The 19,875-nt window shown below is 40.8% G+C and overlaps 2 protein-coding genes across 2 annotated transcripts in view; one reads left to right on the top strand and one right to left on the bottom strand.

Annotated features, from left to right (window-relative positions):
• Window positions 1–8,413, bottom strand: part of LOC112304838 (acyl-coenzyme A synthetase ACSM2B, mitochondrial) — a 34,590-nt gene extending 26,177 nt beyond the window's left edge. The window contains exons 1-3 of the mRNA XM_024560514.3: window positions 8,312–8,413; window positions 6,758–6,942; window positions 1,166–1,376 (exon numbers count right to left, since the gene is read on the bottom strand). Coding sequence (XP_024416282.1) covers window positions 1,166–1,376; window positions 6,758–6,934 — 388 coding nt within the window. The 5' untranslated portion in view covers window positions 6,935–6,942; window positions 8,312–8,413. The remainder of the gene's footprint in view (window positions 1–1,165; window positions 1,377–6,757; window positions 6,943–8,311) is intronic.
• Window positions 8,414–13,213: 4,800 nt separating this feature from the next.
• The window catches only part of LOC128779381 (acyl-coenzyme A synthetase ACSM2B, mitochondrial-like), a 36,673-nt gene continuing 30,011 nt past the window's right edge, over window positions 13,214–19,875 (top strand). The window contains exon 1 of the mRNA XM_053912613.2: window positions 13,214–13,222. Coding sequence (XP_053768588.1) covers window positions 13,214–13,222 — 9 coding nt within the window. The remainder of the gene's footprint in view (window positions 13,223–19,875) is intronic.

The raw sequence follows: 19,875 nt of genomic DNA, 5'->3' as shown, positions 1-19,875 counted from the left end.
GGAACTCTCATCCCTCTTGAATAGAAATGGGTACCCCTGACTCAACAGTTACCAAATTGAACTTCTTATTTTCCCTTGACAACCCATATCTGCTTCTCCCTGTGTTCCTCACTTCAGTGAAAGGCAGCCGTGTCCACACAGTTGCTCAAGCATCTGTGACTTCTTCAACCCCCTGGCTTTCTTCCTCTACCATATGTCATCCATCAGAAAAAAAACAAAACAAAACCCTGCTATCACCTTCCTCCTAATCATGTCTCAAATCTATCCACTTATCTCCATGTCCTTCACCTCATCCAAGCCAACATCATCCCTCCTCTCTTATCTGGGTTTCACACCTTGGCTCTTGCCCTCTCGATTTCATTCTCTAAGCACTATTTACATTGACTTTTATAAAAAACATATGATCATGCCACTCGGTTCACCCATGGTTTTCTATCCTTCATGGCATAAGAGTCCAGAACCCTTATCATGGCCCCCCAAGTTTCTGCCAGTTTACCACCTGCCCATCTATTCAGGCACCTTTGCCACTATTTTCTCCTTGCTGCCTAGATGCCAGGCACACAGACATCCTTTTAGGTTTCCTCATAATTTTCAAGCTTCCCTACTCCCTGTGCTGTTCACTGTGCTTGGAGCACTGCTCTCTGCCTTCTTTCCTGGCCAAATTGAATTCATCCTGCTGTTCTCAGTCCAACTATCACTTCTGCTGAGACATCTATGACCCCTGTAGATCAATCAGTTCATTATACTAGTGCAAAAGCAGGTGTGGACTGTATGTAACCAGGGCATGGTTGTGTTCTAATAAAGCTTTATTTACAAAAATAGGATGTAGGCAAATTTTTAATAGGTTCTTATAAAATTCACATGCTACTTATCAAAATTGTTATTAAATAATTATGTGTACTATTAATAGTTTAGTGGCTGTCTTTCTCCAAGGATGTGTAAGTTCTATGAGTACACAGGCCATGCTGTGTCCACCCTGTACTAGCCACCTCCATCATGATGCTTAGTAGATAGTTTGCTTAAATAAATAGAAAGGTGGTTTCTGCACATGAGGAAGGAGAGCACGTTGTGTGAAGGGGGCATCTTTGGAGAGGAATGGTTGTATTTCTGCCATCAGTTTCTTTCACAACAGAGACAGTGCCAGCCCAGGTGGTGAATTACCAACCTGCTCGCATGCAGCCCAGAGTCACCAGCCACCACTCAGGAACTCGGGGCAGCACCACTGCTACACGGTCCCCACGCTGCAGGCCACATGCTCCCGAGAGGACATTGGCCACCTGTTGGCTGAGTTCACTCAGTTGACTGAAGTTCCACCTCACTTCATCCCCATCACCACTCACCCACCAGAGGGCTGGGTCCAGGGGTCTGTTGCCAGCCTTAAGGAAGAGAAGACCAGAGACATTGAAATAAAGAACAAACTGACAGTAACCAGAGGGGATGGGGGAGGGACAATGGGGGAAAATAGGGGAAGGTCTATCAAGTAACATGCATAAAGGACACATGGACAAAGCCAGAGGGTGTAGGTTTGAGGGTGGGAAGCAAGGCTGGGTGGGGCGAGGGAGTGGTGGGGTGAAAATGGAGACAATTGTACTTGAACAACAATAAAAAAAAAGAAAGAGAGAAGACCTACTGTTTGGTGGGGGCTGGTGTGTAAGTATGGGGAAAATTCCAAGTCTAAGAATTGCCACAACTATGCTTAGTAAGCTTTTTTGACCTCAGGATCCTTATTCACTCTTAAAAAGTATGAAAAACCCCTACAGAGTTTTTATTTACATGGGTTCTCTATAACAATATTTAAGTTAGATTTTATAAAATAATAATATTGCATATCAATTTGGTTGTGAATGTTGGAAAAATGAAATAATCATAAAGCATAAAGCTAAAGTGGCCCTCCTGAACTTTCACAATATTGCTGTGAAATGTCTTCTGCTTCTTAAAGAACAATTGTGATACACAGTCGGATTGGTATTTCTTTCTCAGCTCTCATGCATAAAAAAAAAAAAAAAAACTGCCAATGGAACTGGAGAGCATTATGCTAAGTGAAATAAACCAGGTGGTGATCTCACCTATAAGTGGAACCTAATCAACAAAGCAAACAAATGGGCAAATGGGACCAGGGACTTGAAAATAAAGAACAAACTGACAGTGACCAGAAGGGAGGGGGGAGGGGCATAATGGGAAAAGAAGAGGAAGTTGCAAGCAAAAGAACACAAACAGAGGACTCCTGGGCACAGACAATGGGGGGGGGGGATCGACTGTGAGAGTGGGGGAGTGACAGGATAGTGGTGAGCAATGGGGAAAAAGGTGGGACAACTGTAACTGAACAGGAGTAAATAAAAAAATAAATGAATGAATAAACCTCCAATACATAATTAATGTAAATAATGAAAATGAAATCTATGGTGTGGACCAGAAGGAAGAAACAAACATCCAACCAGAAAAGAATGAAGAAACAAGAACTTGGAAAAATGAGGAGAGGCTTAGGAACCTCCAGGACACCTTGAAACATTCCAATGTCCCAATTATAGGGGTGCCAGAAGGAGAAGAGGAAGGACAAAAAATTGAAAACTTAATTGAACAAATAATGAAGGAGAACTTCCCTAATCTGGCAAAGGAAATAGACTTCCGGGAAGTCCAGGAAGCTCAGAGAGTCCCAAAGAAGCTGGACCCAAGGAGGAACACACCAAGGCACATCATAATTACATTACCCAAGATTAAACGCAAGGACCTACATCCAAGATTACTGTATCCAGCAAAGCTATCATTTAGAATGGAAGGGCAGATAAAGTGCTTCTCAGATAAGGTCAAGTTAAAGAAGCTCATCATCACCAAGCCCCTATTATATGAAATGTTAAAGGGAGTTACCTAAGAAAAAGAAGATCAAAAATAGGAACAGTAAAAATGACAGCAAACTCACAGTTATTAACGACCACACATAAAACAAAAACGAGAGCAAACTAGGCAAACAACTAGAACATGAGGGTTGTCAATAAGGGAGTGGGAGGGGGAGAGGGGGGGAAGGTACAGAGAATAAGTAGCATAGATGATAGGTGGAAAATAGACAGGGGGAGGGTAAAAATAGTGTAGGAAATGTAGAAGCCAAAGAACTTACAAGTATGACCCATGGACATGAACTATGCGGGGGGGGGGGGGGGGGGGGATGTGGGAGGGAGGGGGGTGGGCAGGATGGAGTGGAGTGGCGGGGGAAATGGGACAACTGTAATAGCATAATCAATAAATATATTTAAAAAAAATGAAGTTTATTGTTAAAAAAAAAGAAAATGAAATCTGAGGCCTTCTTCTATTAAATTTCTATTAAATTTTGATTGTCCTTAATATCTTCCTATTTAAGCATTTTAATCTAAAAATTATAATACAGTTTGAATTTAGGCATTCTCTTTGTGCTTATAATGTTAAAGTCAGAAAATTTGTTTGAGGTTTCTACAATTAGGCTGGAGGCAACTTGAATAAAGTTGTTAGTAAGTAATGAACAGTCACTGTTAATATTAATTTACATATACTCATCAATCTCCAAAGGCTATTTTTATTCAATTTTAAATTTCAAAGCTAACTGGAAGTCATGGAAGTTGATAAATATGGGAAATAAGGCTAATATTGTCATAGCATTCATTCCTTTTTATCTGTTTACTTACTTACTTATTTACTTATTTATTCCAATTGTGTAATGAAGAAGTATCCGAATAATTTCTCTCTGTACGTAGTACATCTTTTATTACTATTCATGGCTGAATCACAATATTTATAGGAAATCGGCCACTATTTAAGTAGTATCTCTATTTCCTTATAATTAAAATTCTGCTCATAATTATAATCGAAAGAACCATTCATTTTTCAGGAGTTATAATGTAAAAAAAAATTGGGACTAAACAAAATAAAATGTTAAAAAAATACCACATGATCTCACCTATAAGTGGAATATAATCAACAAAACAAGTGAGAAAAATAGAACCAGAGGCATGGAGATAAAGAAAAAACTGAAAGTGACTGGATCGGAAAAAGGAGAGAAATAACAGGGGAAAGAAGGGGAAAGGTCAAGTCAAGGAACATGTATAAAAAAAAACATGGACAAAGACAACAGGGTGGGGGAGGATGAAAGTGGAAGGAGGGAGGTGGGTACGGCAAGGGAGAGTAATGGGAGGAAAATGGGGGCAACTGTACTTGAACAACAATGAAATGAATAAATAAATAAAGAACATTTCCATCACTCTAAAAATTAAAAACAAAAACAATACTTACTATGTGAGAAATTAAAACTGGGAAATTTTATAAATGTGTGCTTTAAAAAATAACAGCCATAAATCCATTATATATTACCAGAAATAAAATGTGGTTTAGTAAGGAAGTATACTTTCTGAAACAACAAAAAATGAGTAGAGTGGCATTGTTTCACAGTTTTGCAAGTCTCTTTAATGTCTTCTTTAATAGAAAACAAATTCTCTTTCTATGTGTGCATTCATTTCCTTTTGTATCACCTGTGTGTAGCCTCTGATAAATGTCACTGTATACTTATAAGAGAGTGAGAATGAAAAAAAAGATAAATGTTATCATAGATTGATCCATCTATCATATATATATATATATTTATATATAATCATCTACCTATATCTATCGTCTATCCATCACCTTTGTTTTCCTTTTTTATTGTGGCAAAATATATATAACATAAAATTTACATTCTGTTTCCTTAGTGTATAGAGTTCAGCATATTCTTATTGTTGTACAACCATCACCACCATCCATCTCCAGAAATTTTTCATCTTCCAAAACTGAATCTCTGACCCCATTATACAGTAACACCCTTGGTTTCCCATCTCCCAACTCCTGGTAACATCTTTTACTTTTTATCTAGGGATCTCATCTAAGTGGAATCACACAATATTTGTTCTGCTGTGTCTGGCTTATTTCACTTAACATGGTATGTTCAAGGTACATCTATGCTGTGGCATAAATAGAATTTCATCCTTTTTAAGGCTGAATAATATTCTATTATGTGGATATGACACTTTCTGTTTATTCATTCATCCGTTAATGAACATTGGGTTTTCCTACATTTAGTCTATTGTAAATAATTCTGTTATGAATAAGGGTGTACAAATATATCTTCAAGACCTTGCATTTGATTTTTTTTTGAAATAAACACCCAAGAGTAGATTGCTGGGTTATATGGTAATTCTATCTTTAATTTTTTTGAGAAACTGCCATCTTGTTTTCCACAGAAGCTATACCATTTTACATGCACACCAGTGATAAACCAGGGTTCCCCTTTGTCTTAGTTTTATTTTAAAATAATTTTGATTTTAAAAATTCTCCTGAAGTTTCAGGTATCCTTGGGGGTTCCCATATTATACAATAGTTTGAGAGCAATAATGAAAAGTCAAAAAGAAAACTTATTGGTAATGGTGTGAGATTTTTCCCAAGTTCTCAATAGGAGTTGCATCATTTTGCATTTTGACCAGTAATGTGTGAGAGTGTCTATTTTTTCATAGCCCTGCCAACAGAATAGGTTGTCAGACTTCTGTATTTAACTAAATGGGTAGGTAAAAATATGATTTCAGTGAAGTTTTAATTTGCTTTACTCTTATTATGAATGAGGTTGAGCATTTTTATTATATTTAAGGGACATTTTAATTCATTCTTCTGTGAACTGTTCTTACACTTCACCTGTTTTTCTAATGGGTTGGCTTTTTATTCTTGATTTCTAGGGGCTCTTTTTGTATTAAGAATATCAACTATTTTTCTATGGTGAGTTGAATAGTTGAATATTTTCCCCCTGGTTGTCACTAGTTTTTATTTCTTTGCTTATGGTGCTTGTCAGTGGAGCAGTTTTTAAATTTTTATGGATCAAATTTATTAAATCACTTCTTTTATGGATTCAGGATTCTGAGTAATGGCAATAAAGAACTTCCTCATTATTCCAAGGAGGTATAACTTTTAGAGAAAAGCAGAATGTAGAGTTTTATCTGAAAAATTCCAAGTTTAAGATGTTGAATGAATTTTATGTTAAGCATACCCTACACCATAGGCCATCTTCAGCCCAGAGACCCAGCATTAGCAATTTCTGCACTAGGGGACATGATATGAGGACTTCATGGTAACATCATGTTATTACTCCCTTTGAGAGCCATTCTTTTAAGTACATGCTGGCAGATACACCTCTTCCCCTATCCAGACCAAGAGGAGTCCTTCCATCCTCCAGAAAGGCACAGAACCTCAGAGGGAAGGCAATGGTGGGGTCAGCATCAGATAAGGTGGGGTTCTGGAAGTATAGGGTAGTAAAGGAAATAGAACTTTTCTCATCACTCCTTTTCTGATGCTTTATGCTGGAGTCCTTTTGACAGTCTCTTCCTAGTGACCATCCTGCTTGCTTATTCTTAATGACAGAAAAGACTGTTGTTTCTGTCTTATTAAATCCAAATCTGCTTCCTCTATGACCCCTAACTCACTAGTCCTTTTCTCACCCTGGGAGATCATAACAGAGCACGTGAAATATGTGTAGGCAGAGCATGTGTTAGCTACCCTGGGACTTACCGTATTGCTTCACCTATACCAATTTCCCAAGCCCTTCTTTTTGCCCACCTCATGTTCTCTGGTTCCGACCCCATGCTGCCTTCATGAGATATGAACCACATAGCTCATCATAGTACCTGACATGTAATGCATTCAATACATTAAATATGGATGAATTAATAAAATCAGCCCAACCATCAAACTCTATGTCTCTCCTTCATTTCATTACCTTCTCCATGCCAGCCCAGTAATCCATCACATCACTCGCAAAGTTAAACTTAGCAGGAACTTCCTGGTGGCCCCACTGCAAAGATGCAAGTTGCTTGGTATGAAAGTGGACAGTGCGACAGGACATCTGAGTCCCCCATAACATGCAAATCCCCTGGAATTTTTGTAGCCAGTGCATAGTCAGACCTGTGAAGGAAAGATGACACAGAGGTGAGTCTTTTCTATATAGCTCTACTAGTCAGCTGCTTATGGAGATTAACCCCAACCTTACAAAGTTCTTCCAGAAATGAATTTGTTGTGGTTATGAGTCAATTGGAACTCAGCATTTATTTCTGTCTTGCATGCCATTCTCCAAAAGTACAACACCCAGTCTACATCCCACCTCTCTAGCACTTCTGACAGTTTTGTGAGAACACTCAATTCCATGTAACAAATCCCTTTATGCTTAAAATACAGTGGTATGGTAGACTGAATTGTTATTCCCAACAATTTACCCCTTCCTTGTATTAGGATTATATATCCCCATTTATTTTCACATGACTTGCCCAGGGCCTCTCACTGACTGTGTCTTGCCCATAAGATATGAGTGGATGTGACTATGTGGTTGGTCAGAAACTCTTGCATTTCTGCCCTCTATCATGAGTATAGCATATCCCAGGTGGGTGCTTTATCTTCAGCCTGGTCCCAAAATCAAAATACATGTGGAGTGAAGTTGAGTCTAGCATCGCCACAGCCTACCCATAGACCCATGGGGGAAAATGTGCATGGTTCTAAGCTCCTGAGATGTTTGGATGTTGGTTACTATAGTAAATGTTGACTAATACAATTAATATCTATTTCCTTCTACTGAACCTAGCACACAGCACCTAATACACGGAATCACTTCAGAAATTATAACTGTTGTCATTGTTGCTTTCATCTCTTTCTTGACTCCAGGGACAGCAGTATCAAGGCTGTGTAGGCTGGCTTCTGAGTACCAACATGTATACCTTGATAGAGATGGAGAATTTAAGTCTAATGATCTTTAATTTAAGGGATCTAACCAGGAGTCCCACCAGTTAACTGGATTCCCATTCCCTATTGTCTGGTTAGCAACAGCCAGAATGTTCAAGGTCTCTGAAACTTGTGCCTCTTCTCTTATATTCTGAAAGAACAGAAGTGCAGAATTCTTTAGCAACTTCTCAGCAAGAATATTCATTGTTTTTTTCCTTGCTGGTTTCTCTCTCTTTCCATGACTGATTTTCTCATTCTTCAGGTCTCACCTCCTCATAAGGGCCTCCTTCCTCAAACATCACTCAATTCCCGTCCCCCTTTGACCGGCCTTCTCCCAGCCACCTCATTATCTCCCTTTTGTCATGTTAAGGACACCTTCTCCTTTGCCCAGTTCTGCCTCCTCAATAAGACCTGGCAGATACTCCCTTTCCAGAGCCCTACAGATTGCAAACTGGTTTTTCCTGAATATTATCACTCTCCTGGAGAGCTCTGGCTTCTAAAGACAGGTCAGTGCTATTAAGAGGCATGATCCCATCAGTCCATTCCCTGAAATGGTGCTCACCTGCCAAGTCCTCTTAGGAAGTCTCTCTAGGATCTCTTGGTACACTCTCCTCCTGAGCAGACAGTTCCAGAATCCCTGTAACCTTGGAGGAGAGCACAGCTTACCAGGCAGACAGATTAAGAGTCCCTAGAAACTTCAGGGAGGGCATAGCTAATAATTACCTGTGGACAGTCCAAGAACCTTACTTAGGGTAGTGTAAATCCTCCTAGCCATGCATGATGCAGAGTAAGCACTCAGTAAATCCTAGTGACTGCAGTTTAGAATGGGAGACTTGCATCTGGACTCAAATTTGCACACTTTCATGGAATGAGGGTCTAAGGTTATTGACTGTTTCTGCTGATCACATGGGTGCAGCAGATTTGGGGAATGAGGGTCATGGTCCTGGAAACAGTAAGTAAGGTCCCACAAATAGAAAGAAACTCAAGAAAAGTCATTTGTCTTCCAAGAAATAGGGGCAAAATAACACATGGGCACATTTGGTTTGAAAATGATAGGGGACTCAAGAGTTGGAGAATTTTAGTTTAAGGTCAATAGTTATAAGCCTAGTAAGTAATGCATATGTTAAAGCTATTGTTTCAGGAACTGCAGATAAGGCCCACCACTCCTGAGAGAGACAGCTAACCTCCTGGGAACCACTAAAGATTAATGCCTGAGGAACAAGTGGAGGCATCTGGGCCATTGTGTTCCATAGAGAGACAGACGGCCACCCACCCCTGGGAATGGCTAACTCCCAGGGTGATAATGCTGCAGTTTTCTTTGATCTAATTTTCCCTGAATTTCAAAACCCCTCACCATACCTTGTATATTTCCTGTTATAAAAAGGCTGGCTTGAAAGAAAATGTAAGATGGTCTGTTAGGATATGAACCTGCTGTCTTCTCAGAACACTAGCCATCTGAATAAAATGCCCATAAAGATTCAATCCCTGTCTCTGCTTATTGGGTTCAGTATGTGATAGGCAGAATGAATGCTGGTCTTTTCTGGTTTCAAAAACCCTGGAGCCAAGTTTCCCAGGATAAGCCATGGAAGATTGTCTTCCCCTGTCAATTAGTCAATAGTCAATATATACTTACTGCTGCTCTCAGGGGGACACAGAGGTGACCAAGACAGATACCTCCCAGTCTGGGACTGAGACAGCTAAAAACATGTCAAATGATTAAGTTCATTTTATATACTGTTAAGGGTAGTCAGAGGTCAGATCATATCACACCTCTGCTTAGCACTAAGCAGTGAGTCCCGATTTCATGCAAAAAAAAAAAGTCAAAATATTTACCACATCATCCAAGGCCATATGTGGTCTTAACACAGCCTCCTGTTCTCCCTGGCTGATTGTCCTCTTCCTTTACAGCTCACTCACTGCACATCAGCCCACTGGCCTTCTTCTGTTTCTAGAAGGCACAGCTTGTGTCAGTGCATTTGTACATGCTGATTTCTCAAACCACTTTCCTCCAGATATCTATGGATAGCTCCTTCTACTCCTCCTTTAAATCTTTGCTAAAGATTTTTACCATCTTCTCAATGAAACTTATCTTGATCACCTACCAAATTATGACCCACCTCCTAACTGATTCCCCCTCCCGCATAACCTAGCACTATTTTTTCCCTAATACTCATCATTCTTTAACATTATCTTTTGTCTCTGTAGAATCTAATATGAGATCAGAACACTTTGCCTGTTTTGTTCATCAGTTTAGTTCAAGAACCTACAGGGGTGTCCCACCTGTGGCCTGTGGGCCACATGCAGCCCAGGATGGCTGTGAATGTGGCCCAACACAAAAGTGTAACTTTACTTAAAACGCTATGAGATTGTTTTTGATTATGTGTTGCAATGTATTTAATGTGTGGCCCAAGACAACTCTTATTCTTCCAGTGTGGTGCGGAGATGCCAAAAGGTTGGAACCCGTGATTTTAGCAGGTGCTCAGTTAACATCTGAGTGAATGAATAAGGGCTCTGAAGAAAAACACAGGCTGAGGAAATGGGAAAAAAACACAACACACACTGTGAGTAAGGCTGAGATGGGGAAGAGGAGTAGCTTTAACCTAGATTTAAATTTAGATTTAGAATGGACTAAGCAATTTAATACATGAAAATGAAGTGGCTTGAGAAGGAATAAAATTATAAAGAATCTTCCTAAGCATACACAGTCCCTTGAGTGGGGAAGAGAGAGTAGACATAGTAAGTCTAAATATCCAATGGTAGAAGGAAAAATTATACAGCTATATTCTGACTGTAGTTTATCAATATTGTCATGATTTCTGCCACAAATGTGGTTAGGTAGGGTATCCTGGGATCCCAAAAAATATTCCTGACATGGGTATTAGGGGAAGATTTGTGGAAGAAATGATTTAAAAGCTGAGTCACAGGTATAGTTGAGCCCTCAGGCCAGGAAGAGGCATATGAAAGAATGAAGGTGAGTCCAGTAAGGAAAAGAGATTGGAAAGGGAGGCAGAGGTCTTGGCAGGGTCTCAACTTGATAACAGAGGGAGGGAAGACTCAGAAAGAGGTTTCTAGGCCAAATTCCCCTGAGATTCAGTATTTCATGTATTAAATGGAGATTCTAATATGATGCGGACACCACCCTGCAGTGTCCACAATGTCGTGGCTGAGACGAGACAAATTCACACAGACCTGAAGAAAAGGGATGGCACAGCCACTCTCAAGGGGAGATCACTTCAGAGCGCCTCACCACTCTCTCAAGAGAAAAGTGCCCTGACCCTTGCCTTGACAGGCTTTTATTGCTTTTCTGGGCACATTATATTGAGGTTGGTCCTCATTTACTATACACAAATTCACTTTAGGTGGTTACCTTTTACAGAAAACAAAGGAGAAGATGTTGTTAATTACATCAAAAAAGAAGGATATTTGCAAATATAAAGGGAAAAGTGGTTGAACTGGTTACACTGGTCTTGGAAAGTTTAGCATAGATTTTAGGAAGTTACCTTAAAGATATGCAGTAAATATTTGCTGCCTCAGTTCAGGGTGAGGGAGTTTTAGCAAAAAGCAAGTCTCAAAGCGGCCTAGGTACAATGCAGGCCTGATTCCCCATGGGAGAAGTATCCATGGGTGTGGGTCTTGTGTGCTGGACCTTGCTTTCCACTGGCCTTTCTGAGTGGGAGCTGGGCACTCAGAAATGGTCTCCTATATTTGCCCTCTTGTTTTCAGTTAGGACCGCTATAGATCCCACAAAGCTTGCTACTTGCTGGTCTCTCATACGACCCTGGGAAAATAATTTGCAAATGCACCAAAGTACACAGAGCATGATTATAATCAGTAAGCAACCAGTGGTTCCAAAGACCCATATTCTCAAATTAAGCCCATCAATCATTGTCAGGCAGTAATGATCAAACAATAGATAATATTCAAAGAACTATGAGGGCTTATTTAGAGTCAGGGTCAGATGGTTAAAGGGACATGAGACTTTGGGGAAACCAGCTCATTTCAGGTTTGGACCCTTATCATTTAAATTGAAGGTATTAGCAAAGCAGATGTCACTGGATTTTATGCACTCTTTCTTAGGTCTGATCTCCCCAGGGAACCAGCCCTTTCCAGCACAGGGCCGCACCCACCTCCAGCATTGTTTCAAGTTTAGGTTGAGCAGGGGAAGTAAGGCAGCCAAGAGATTAGGAGACTTCTTTCAGACAGAATGAGGACTCAGGCTATGGCAAAGCTGAGGGGCGAGGGTCCAACACCCCCTTTCTCCATAGCCCCCCAAGTCCTTCCCTGAGGGTCCCCTCGTGATCATGCCTGCCTTAGGTCATCCCTCCCTTCAGTAATCTTACCCATCATTGGCTAACTGATCATGTACTGGGGGCCAGGCAGGGTGAAGTAAAGTGGGCAGAGGCAGTGCTCCTGCCAGGGAGATAAGCTTTGTCTCCTTAGTGGCCTAGGGTCTGAAGGTCTCTCATTCAGCTTTAGCCATGAGGGGTTACAACTTGTGAAACCAGGCAAGGCAGTTCCTAACATCTCCCCTTTTTTTTGTGAACGCAATTGTAGTTGTTAAGCCTGTGAAACCTACTATTGGCTGTTCCGGAATGCAATCTTGAGCAAACAACCTCCAGATACATCATAAAGCACAAATAAGGATTAAGACAAGGAGGCATCCAAGGGCTGCCATGACCCAAACTCGTAAATTCAGTCTATTGAACCAATTTTTAGAGTTCAGCCATTGTAGATTATCATGGAGGGTCTTGAACACTTTTTGTTCAGTAAGACCTTTGTTCAAGCATTAAGAGACTTGATGTCCCCCCATGTGGTGAGGACATGCCTAAAGGGAACATTATTGGGCACTGAGGGGTTGTTGCCCTCTGCAGGAGGCACTTGAGCCTTGGCCCCTGTCATTGGGGCAGGCCCCATCCTCCTCCGTTGGCAGACCCAGGCCCCTGAGTGATGCTGTGGGTGTCCATTTTCCTTCTGGTTGTTCAGGGTCAGCTGGGCCATCTGGCCTGTCAGTCGATCAGTTCTCGCCTCCAGGTAGCAGAGCTTGGTGTCTATTTTGCTCATGATAAGGCTTCATTCTTTTGGCTGGTAGCCAGACAGGACCTGTAGGAATGGAAACACATGCATACCCTCTTTCCCATGTAAAGAGATCTACACGGCCCTGCCAAGAGCCATCTCCCAGCGGATCTCTATATAAAACTTCAGGGTAAGATGACTTTGGCTCTTTATTCTGAAAATGTTTCTCAATTGGAGTACAGAGTGATTCACGACAATTTAGAAAATTATATGTAAACATAGCTAACATAATCAAATTTTGGGGGGAGGACTCATGACTCTTCCTTTTTTGTTTTTTAAGAAGATTTTTTAAAGTATGATGGGCCTGTTCTACAATTGCCTGACTGGTTGGATTGTAAGGTATTCCTGTTTTATGTTGGATATTCCAATGCTGAAGAAAAACCTGAGTAGAATGGACGAGGTATCCAGGGCCATTATCAGTTTTTATTTGCTGAGGCCGTCCTAAATGACTAAAGGCCTCAAGCCAATGGACTTATATATTTTTAGCAGATTCTCCCATTAAAGCAGATGCATGTAGGGCACCAGGGTAAGTATCAATAGAAATATGAATGCATTTGAATTTCCCAAAGGGAGCGTAATGAGTAACATCTCTTTGCCAAATTATTTGAGAACTTAGTTCTCAAGGATTAACTCCTGTAGATGGGGGTGCCTTGCTAAGCGCTTGGCAATCAGGACATTCTTTAATAATTTGCTTAGCTTAGGAGCAAGGAATGTCAAATTGTTTTCAGAGTGCCTGGCTATTTTGATGAAATAACTGATGAGAAGTTGATGGAAGGGAGTAAGGACACTGACTAAGGCATCTACATTATTGTTACCATCCACCAGGGGGCCAGGCAAGCCTGAATGGGATTGAATATGAATAATGAAGAGGGGGTGTTCTCACTTGTCAAGGAGGGACTATAGGGTCAAAAATAGGTTAAGTAGATTGGGGTCAATAGAAGTCTTAATTAATGCCTGATCTAGTTGCAGAATAGTATAAACTGTATACCCTGAGCCACAGACTACATTCAAAGGTTCCTGGGGCCATTGCCGCAAGGCCATGCATGATTGTAGCGAAAAGCTCAGCCCTTTGAGTAGAGGAATGTCCTGAGGATACAAAACTTCTCCAGTTTTTGTCCTCTTGCTGGGTAATAGCAGCCCGTCTGTTTTTTCTGGACCTGTCAAGAAACACAGTTCTCACCCCAGTTATGGGCGGACCTTTTCTGCTAGCCTTGTTTGAAGGGATGGAATGTCTTGAAGCAATCTATCTGAGGGCAGGTTAACTTCTAGTCCTCGTACAATATCAGCTATGGCACACTGAAATTCTAAAGATTGAGTTGCCAATTGTTGTAAATAGACTTGAGTTAAGGGGATCTTAATAAAGGCAGGATCATATCCAAATAACTGCTGTGTTCGCTTACGTCCTTTTGTAAAAGGATGGCACAATGCAGTTATATAGGTGGTAATAGTACGTTGTGCTTGATGAGATAGAAAAAGCCACTCTATCATAGCTAAGTGGGGTGATGGCTGTCCTACAAGACCTGTTGGGGTGCCGAAGGTTGGGAAACAGAAAAGCTGGACAAGAAACTGTGAATTAATTCTAGTTAGTTGTTGCTGCTGGATATGTTGATTTATTATATTTAATTCTTGTAGGGCCTCAGAGGACAGTTTTCTGGGGAAATTAAGATCTGGGTCCCCTTTAAGGGCATTAAACAAATGAGTTAATTGTTGAGTAGGTATTCCAAGGCTGGGTCCCACCCAGTTGATTGCTCCCAGGAGTTGGAGGTGATTAAGAATTAAACCCTTGGGTGGATTAATTTGAAGGACTTGAGGCCGGATTGTCCTATTAAAAAGGGTATAGCCTAAATATTTCCCAGGTTCTGAATGCTGGATTTTTTCTGGAGCAATTACTAGCCCAGCAGAGTCTACAGAATTTTTAAGAAAAGAAGCAGTTTTTGTGGGCTGTTAAGCATTCCCCAAGGCAAAACTCTCCATTGAAACTGCTGAAAAAGGCTGAGAATTATTAATGACTGTGAGGAAAAAATGGAAAAGGCTCCCAATCCTTTTCTGCTAAAGGGATTGTAAAGAAACAATCCCTTAGGTCAATAATTAAAAGTGGCCAATCCTTTGGACTGCAAGCTGGATTGGGGACTCCCGGCTGTAGGGGGCCCATAGGTTGGAGGGATTCATTGATTTTCCTTAGATCATGAGAAGCCTCCATTTGCCAGATTTCTTTGGTACAACAAAAATAGGTGTATTCCAAGGGCTGTTAGAGGGTTCAATATGATCTTCTAATAGTTGTTTAACTAAAATGCAGGTCCGTTCAAGTCACTTTCCTTTAAGTGGCCACTGATCAACACATACCAGCATATTGGAGAGCCAGGTAAGTGGTAGGGGAGTTATGAGAGCAGTGGCCATTAGGGAAAATGCAGAATAGAAATTTGCATCCCCCACTGACTGAGGAGATCACAGCCCCAAATATTAAGGGGCATAGGCAGGATATATGGTCAAATTCTCCCTACCTGTCCTTCTAGTCAGTAACATTTAAGAGACCATACACTGACTTGTGGTTGAGAAACTCCTCCAACACCTGTCACAGGTGTTCTGCTGTCTGTTAGGGGCCACTGTGGAGGCCAAAACTGATTTGAGATAATGGCGATGTTGGCTCCTGTATCTATGAGGCCCTGAAAGGTCTTATCCTTTATCTTTATTTGTAAGATTGGTTTATTTAATTTGATTGATTCTGTCCAAAAAATTGATTGATTGTCTGTACTACTGAAGCCTCTCTGTATTTTGAGTCTCACTGTATTTTGAGTCTTTGAGATACCTAGGGGAGTAGGAGCAGCTGGGCAATACACATCTGGGCAGGAATAATATGATAACCAGAAGCTTAAAGCATGATTTTAATTTCCCCTTGATAGTCTGAGTCAATGACCCCTGGCTGAACAAAAATGCCTTTGGTAGTAATATGGATCTCCCTAAGATTAAACTGACCATTCCTGAAGGCAAAGGTCCCCACACACTGGTGGGAGCCATAATTACTTGATCCTGTTCCTTTAAGATGAGCTCGCTGGCGGTGACCAAGTCCAGCCCTGCACTTCCGCAGGTGGCTACTCGAAGGTCAGAAACTGTGCATTTCCCTGCATTCCGTGATATTCTGAAAGCTCCAATTGGGGCTGGGGTCACTGGAGCAGGTGCCCCCTCAGAAGTTTCCCTGAATAGGTTGGCCATTTTTGTCAAATTTAGAGCGGCCTTCCTTTGCCCAATGTCTGCCCTTGCCACACCATGGACAGTCCTTTAGGGGAAGCTTGTAATTACCCTTTCCCCCTTCCAGTGTGGAGGAACAGTCCTTGCACAGGTGACTGGGCTTTCCACAGTTGTAACATCTGGGATCTCCCTTAATTGCAGCAACTAAGAGAGAAGCCTTATGCTGCTCTGTGCTGGCATCTTGGCAAGCCTTGATAGGTTCACTGATGTCTTTGGTGGTAGTTCACAGGGTTGCTATAATGGCCCTGCAGTCTTTGTTAGCATTCTCATAAGCTAGCTGCCACAAAAGAGATTTGGCTGCCCTGTCATTATCTGCCTTTCAATAGCTTCTTGGGGGCAATCAATAAAGTCAATATAAGCCTCCGCAGCACCCTTAGTAAAGGAAGAAGTTTCCCTGGCCTGAGGATCAGGCATAGCCTTCATGGCTATGAGAGCAATCTGAGCACTTTGATTAAAAGCATGAGGATCAAGCCTAGTCTGATCTGCAGCAGTGGCAAAATCCCCAGACCCAAGCAGCATAGGGAGGGTGACAGGATTATTCATGTGTGCATTCTTGGCTGCTCGGTGGCAGGCTGACTCAAAGTACTCCGAATGCCAGACTGTGAACTGAGCTGGGGTTAAGACTGTCCTGGCCAGAGCAATCCAGTCACAAGGCGCCATTCTGTAGCTGTCAGTGATGGCTTGGAATAGCCCGTTAGTATAAGAAGACTGAAGCCCATTTTCTCTAATGCTCTTTTGTAGATCCTTATACAGGGAAAAAGGAAGGGGCTCATGGACATTTCTTTGACCCTTGACTATAATGGGGGAGGCTGAAAGGGCATCTAAATCCCCAACCTCTGCTGCTTGCCAAAGGCACTGTCAAATGGCCCTAACAGGATATCTGTCTAAATTTTCTGGCTCGCTTGGTGGTGAGTCCTCCTTTCAGGAGGAACACTCCCAGGGTTGAAGTAAGGAGTGGTGGCTATGAAGCAGGCCCTCTGGTGGGGCTGTAGGCAGAACTTTCCTAGCTGGTTCTTCTACTATATTACATATGACTTCCTCCTCTGAACTAGACTCTTTATCTTCTTTTGTGACTAGTTCTGGTCTCCTGGCCCATATGGGCAGGAGATCACTCCTGTTAGCCCCCAAGTTATTAAGTTTTGAGTCCCGATAGAAACACCACTGTCCTGTAAAAATCTTAACCTATCGCCTACATCTTCCCAAACCTTTCCATCTATGGTTCCCTCATCACGAAAAGCAGGGTAGTATTCCTTTATAGTTTGTAAAAGCTGAATGAGATGCTGTTCCTTCACCTTCCAACCCACTTCTGTTAAAGAAGACATTAAAGAGACTTGCAAAACTGTGAAACAATGCCACTCTACTCATTTTTTGTTGTTTCAGAAAGTATACTTCCTTACTAAACCACATTTTATTTCTGGTAATATATAATGGATTTATGGCTGTTATTTTTTAAAGCACACATTTATAAAATTTCCCAGTTTTAATTTCTCACATAGTAAGTATTGTTTTTGTTTTTAATTTTTAGAGTGATGGAAATGTTCTTTATTTATTTATTCATTTCATTGTTGTTCAAGTACAGTTGCCCCCATTTTCCTCCCATTACTCTCCCTTGCCGTACCCACCTCCCTCCTTCCACTTTCATCCTCCCCCACCCTGTTGTCTTTGTCCATGTTTTTTTTTATACATGTTCCTTGACTTGACCTTTCCCCTTCTTTCCCCTGTTATTTCTCTCCTTTTTCCGATCCAGTCACTTTCAGTTTTTTCTTTATCTCCATGCCTCTGGTTCTATTTTTCTCACTTGTTTTGTTGATTATATTCCACTTATAGGTGAGATCATGTGGTATTTTTTTAACATTTTATTTTGTTTAGTCCCAATTTTTTTTTACATTATAACTCCTGAAAAATGAATGGTTCTTTCGATTATAATTATGAGCAGAATTTTAATTATAAGGAAATAGAGATACTACTTAAATAGTGGCCGATTTCCTATAAATATTGTGATTCAGCCATGAATAGTAATAAAAGATGTACTACGTACAGAGAGAAATTATTCGGATACTTCTTCATTACACAATTGGAATAAATAAGTAAATAAGTAAGTAAGTAAACAGATAAAAAGGAATGAATGCTATGACAATATTAGCCTTATTTCCCATATTTATCAACTTCCATGACTTCCAGTTAGCTTTGAAATTTAAAATTGAATAAAAATAGCCTTTGGAGATTGATGAGTATATGTAAATTAATATTAACAGTGACTGTTCATTACTTACTAACAACTTTATTCAAGTTGCCTCCAGCCTAATTGTAGAAACCTCAAACAAATTTTCTGACTTTAACATTATAAGCACAAAGAGAATGCCTAAATTCAAACTGTATTATAATTTTTAGATTAAAATGCTTAAATAGGAAGATATTAAGGACAATCAAAATTTAATAGAAATTTAATAGAAGAAGGCCTCAGATTTCATTTTCTTTTTTTTTAACAATAAACTTCATTTTTTTTAAATATATTTATTGATTATGCTATTACAGTTGTCCCATTTCCCCCGCCACTCCACTCCATCCTGCCCACCCCCCTCCCTCCCACATCCCCCCCCCCCCCCCCCCCCGCATAGTTCATGTCCATGGGTCATACTTGTAAGTTCTTTGGCTTCTACATTTCCTACACTATTTTTACCCTCCCCCTGTCTATTTTCCACCTATCATCTATGCTACTTATTCTCTGTACCTTCCCCCCCTCTCCCCCTCCCACTCCCTTATTGACAACCCTCATGTTCTAGTTGTTTGCCTAGTTTGCTCTCGTTTTTGTTTTATGTGTGGTCGTTAATAACTGTGAGTTTGCTGTCATTTTTACTGTTCCTATTTTTGATCTTCTTTTTCTTAGGTAACTCCCTTTAACATTTCATATAATAGGGGCTTGGTGATGATGAGCTTCTTTAACTTGACCTTATCTGAGAAGCACTTTATCTGCCCTTCCATTCTAAATGATAGCTTTGCTGGATACAGTAATCTTGGATGTAGGTCCTTGCGTTTAATCTTGGGTAATGTAATTATGATGTGCCTTGGTGTGTTCCTCCTTGGGTCCAGCTTCTTTGGGACTCTCTGAGCTTCCTGGACTTCCCGGAAGTCTATTTCCTTTGCCAGATTAGGGAAGTTCTCCTTCATTATTTGTTCAATTAAGTTTTCAATTTTTTGTCCTTCCTCTTCTCCTTCTGGCACCCCTATAATTGGGACATTGGAATGTTTCAAGGTGTCCTGGAGGTTCCTAAGCCTCTCCTCATTTTTCCAAGTTCTTGTTTCTTCATTCTTTTCTGGTTGGATGTTTGTTTCTTCCTTCTGGTCCACACCATAGATTTCATTTTCATTATTTACATTAATTATGTATTGGAGGTTTATTCATTCATTTATTTTTTTATTTACTCCTGTTCAGTTACAGTTGTCCCACCTTTTTCCCCATTGCTCACCACTATCCTGTCACTCCCCCACTCTCACAGTCGATCCCCCCCCCCCATTGTCTGTGCCCAGGAGTCCTCTGTTTGTGTTCTTTTGCTTGCAACTTCCTCTTCTTTTCCCATTATGCCCCTCCCCCCTCCCTTCTGGTCACTGTCAGTTTGTTCTTTATTTTCAAGTCCCTGGTCCCATTTGCCCATTTGTTTGCTTTGTTGATTAGGTTCCACTTATAGGTGAGATCACCACCTGGTTTATTTCACTTAGCATAATGCTCTCCAGTTCCATTGGCAGTTTTTTTTTTTTTTTTATGCATGAGAGCTGAGAAAGAAATACCAATCCGACTGTGTATCACAA

The sequence above is a fragment of the Desmodus rotundus genome, chromosome 1 (assembly GCF_022682495.2).
Source record: "Desmodus rotundus isolate HL8 chromosome 1, HLdesRot8A.1, whole genome shotgun sequence".
Classification (NCBI taxonomy): domain Eukaryota; kingdom Metazoa; phylum Chordata; class Mammalia; order Chiroptera; family Phyllostomidae; genus Desmodus; species Desmodus rotundus.
This window is presented reverse-complemented; position numbering and strand designations above follow the sequence as displayed.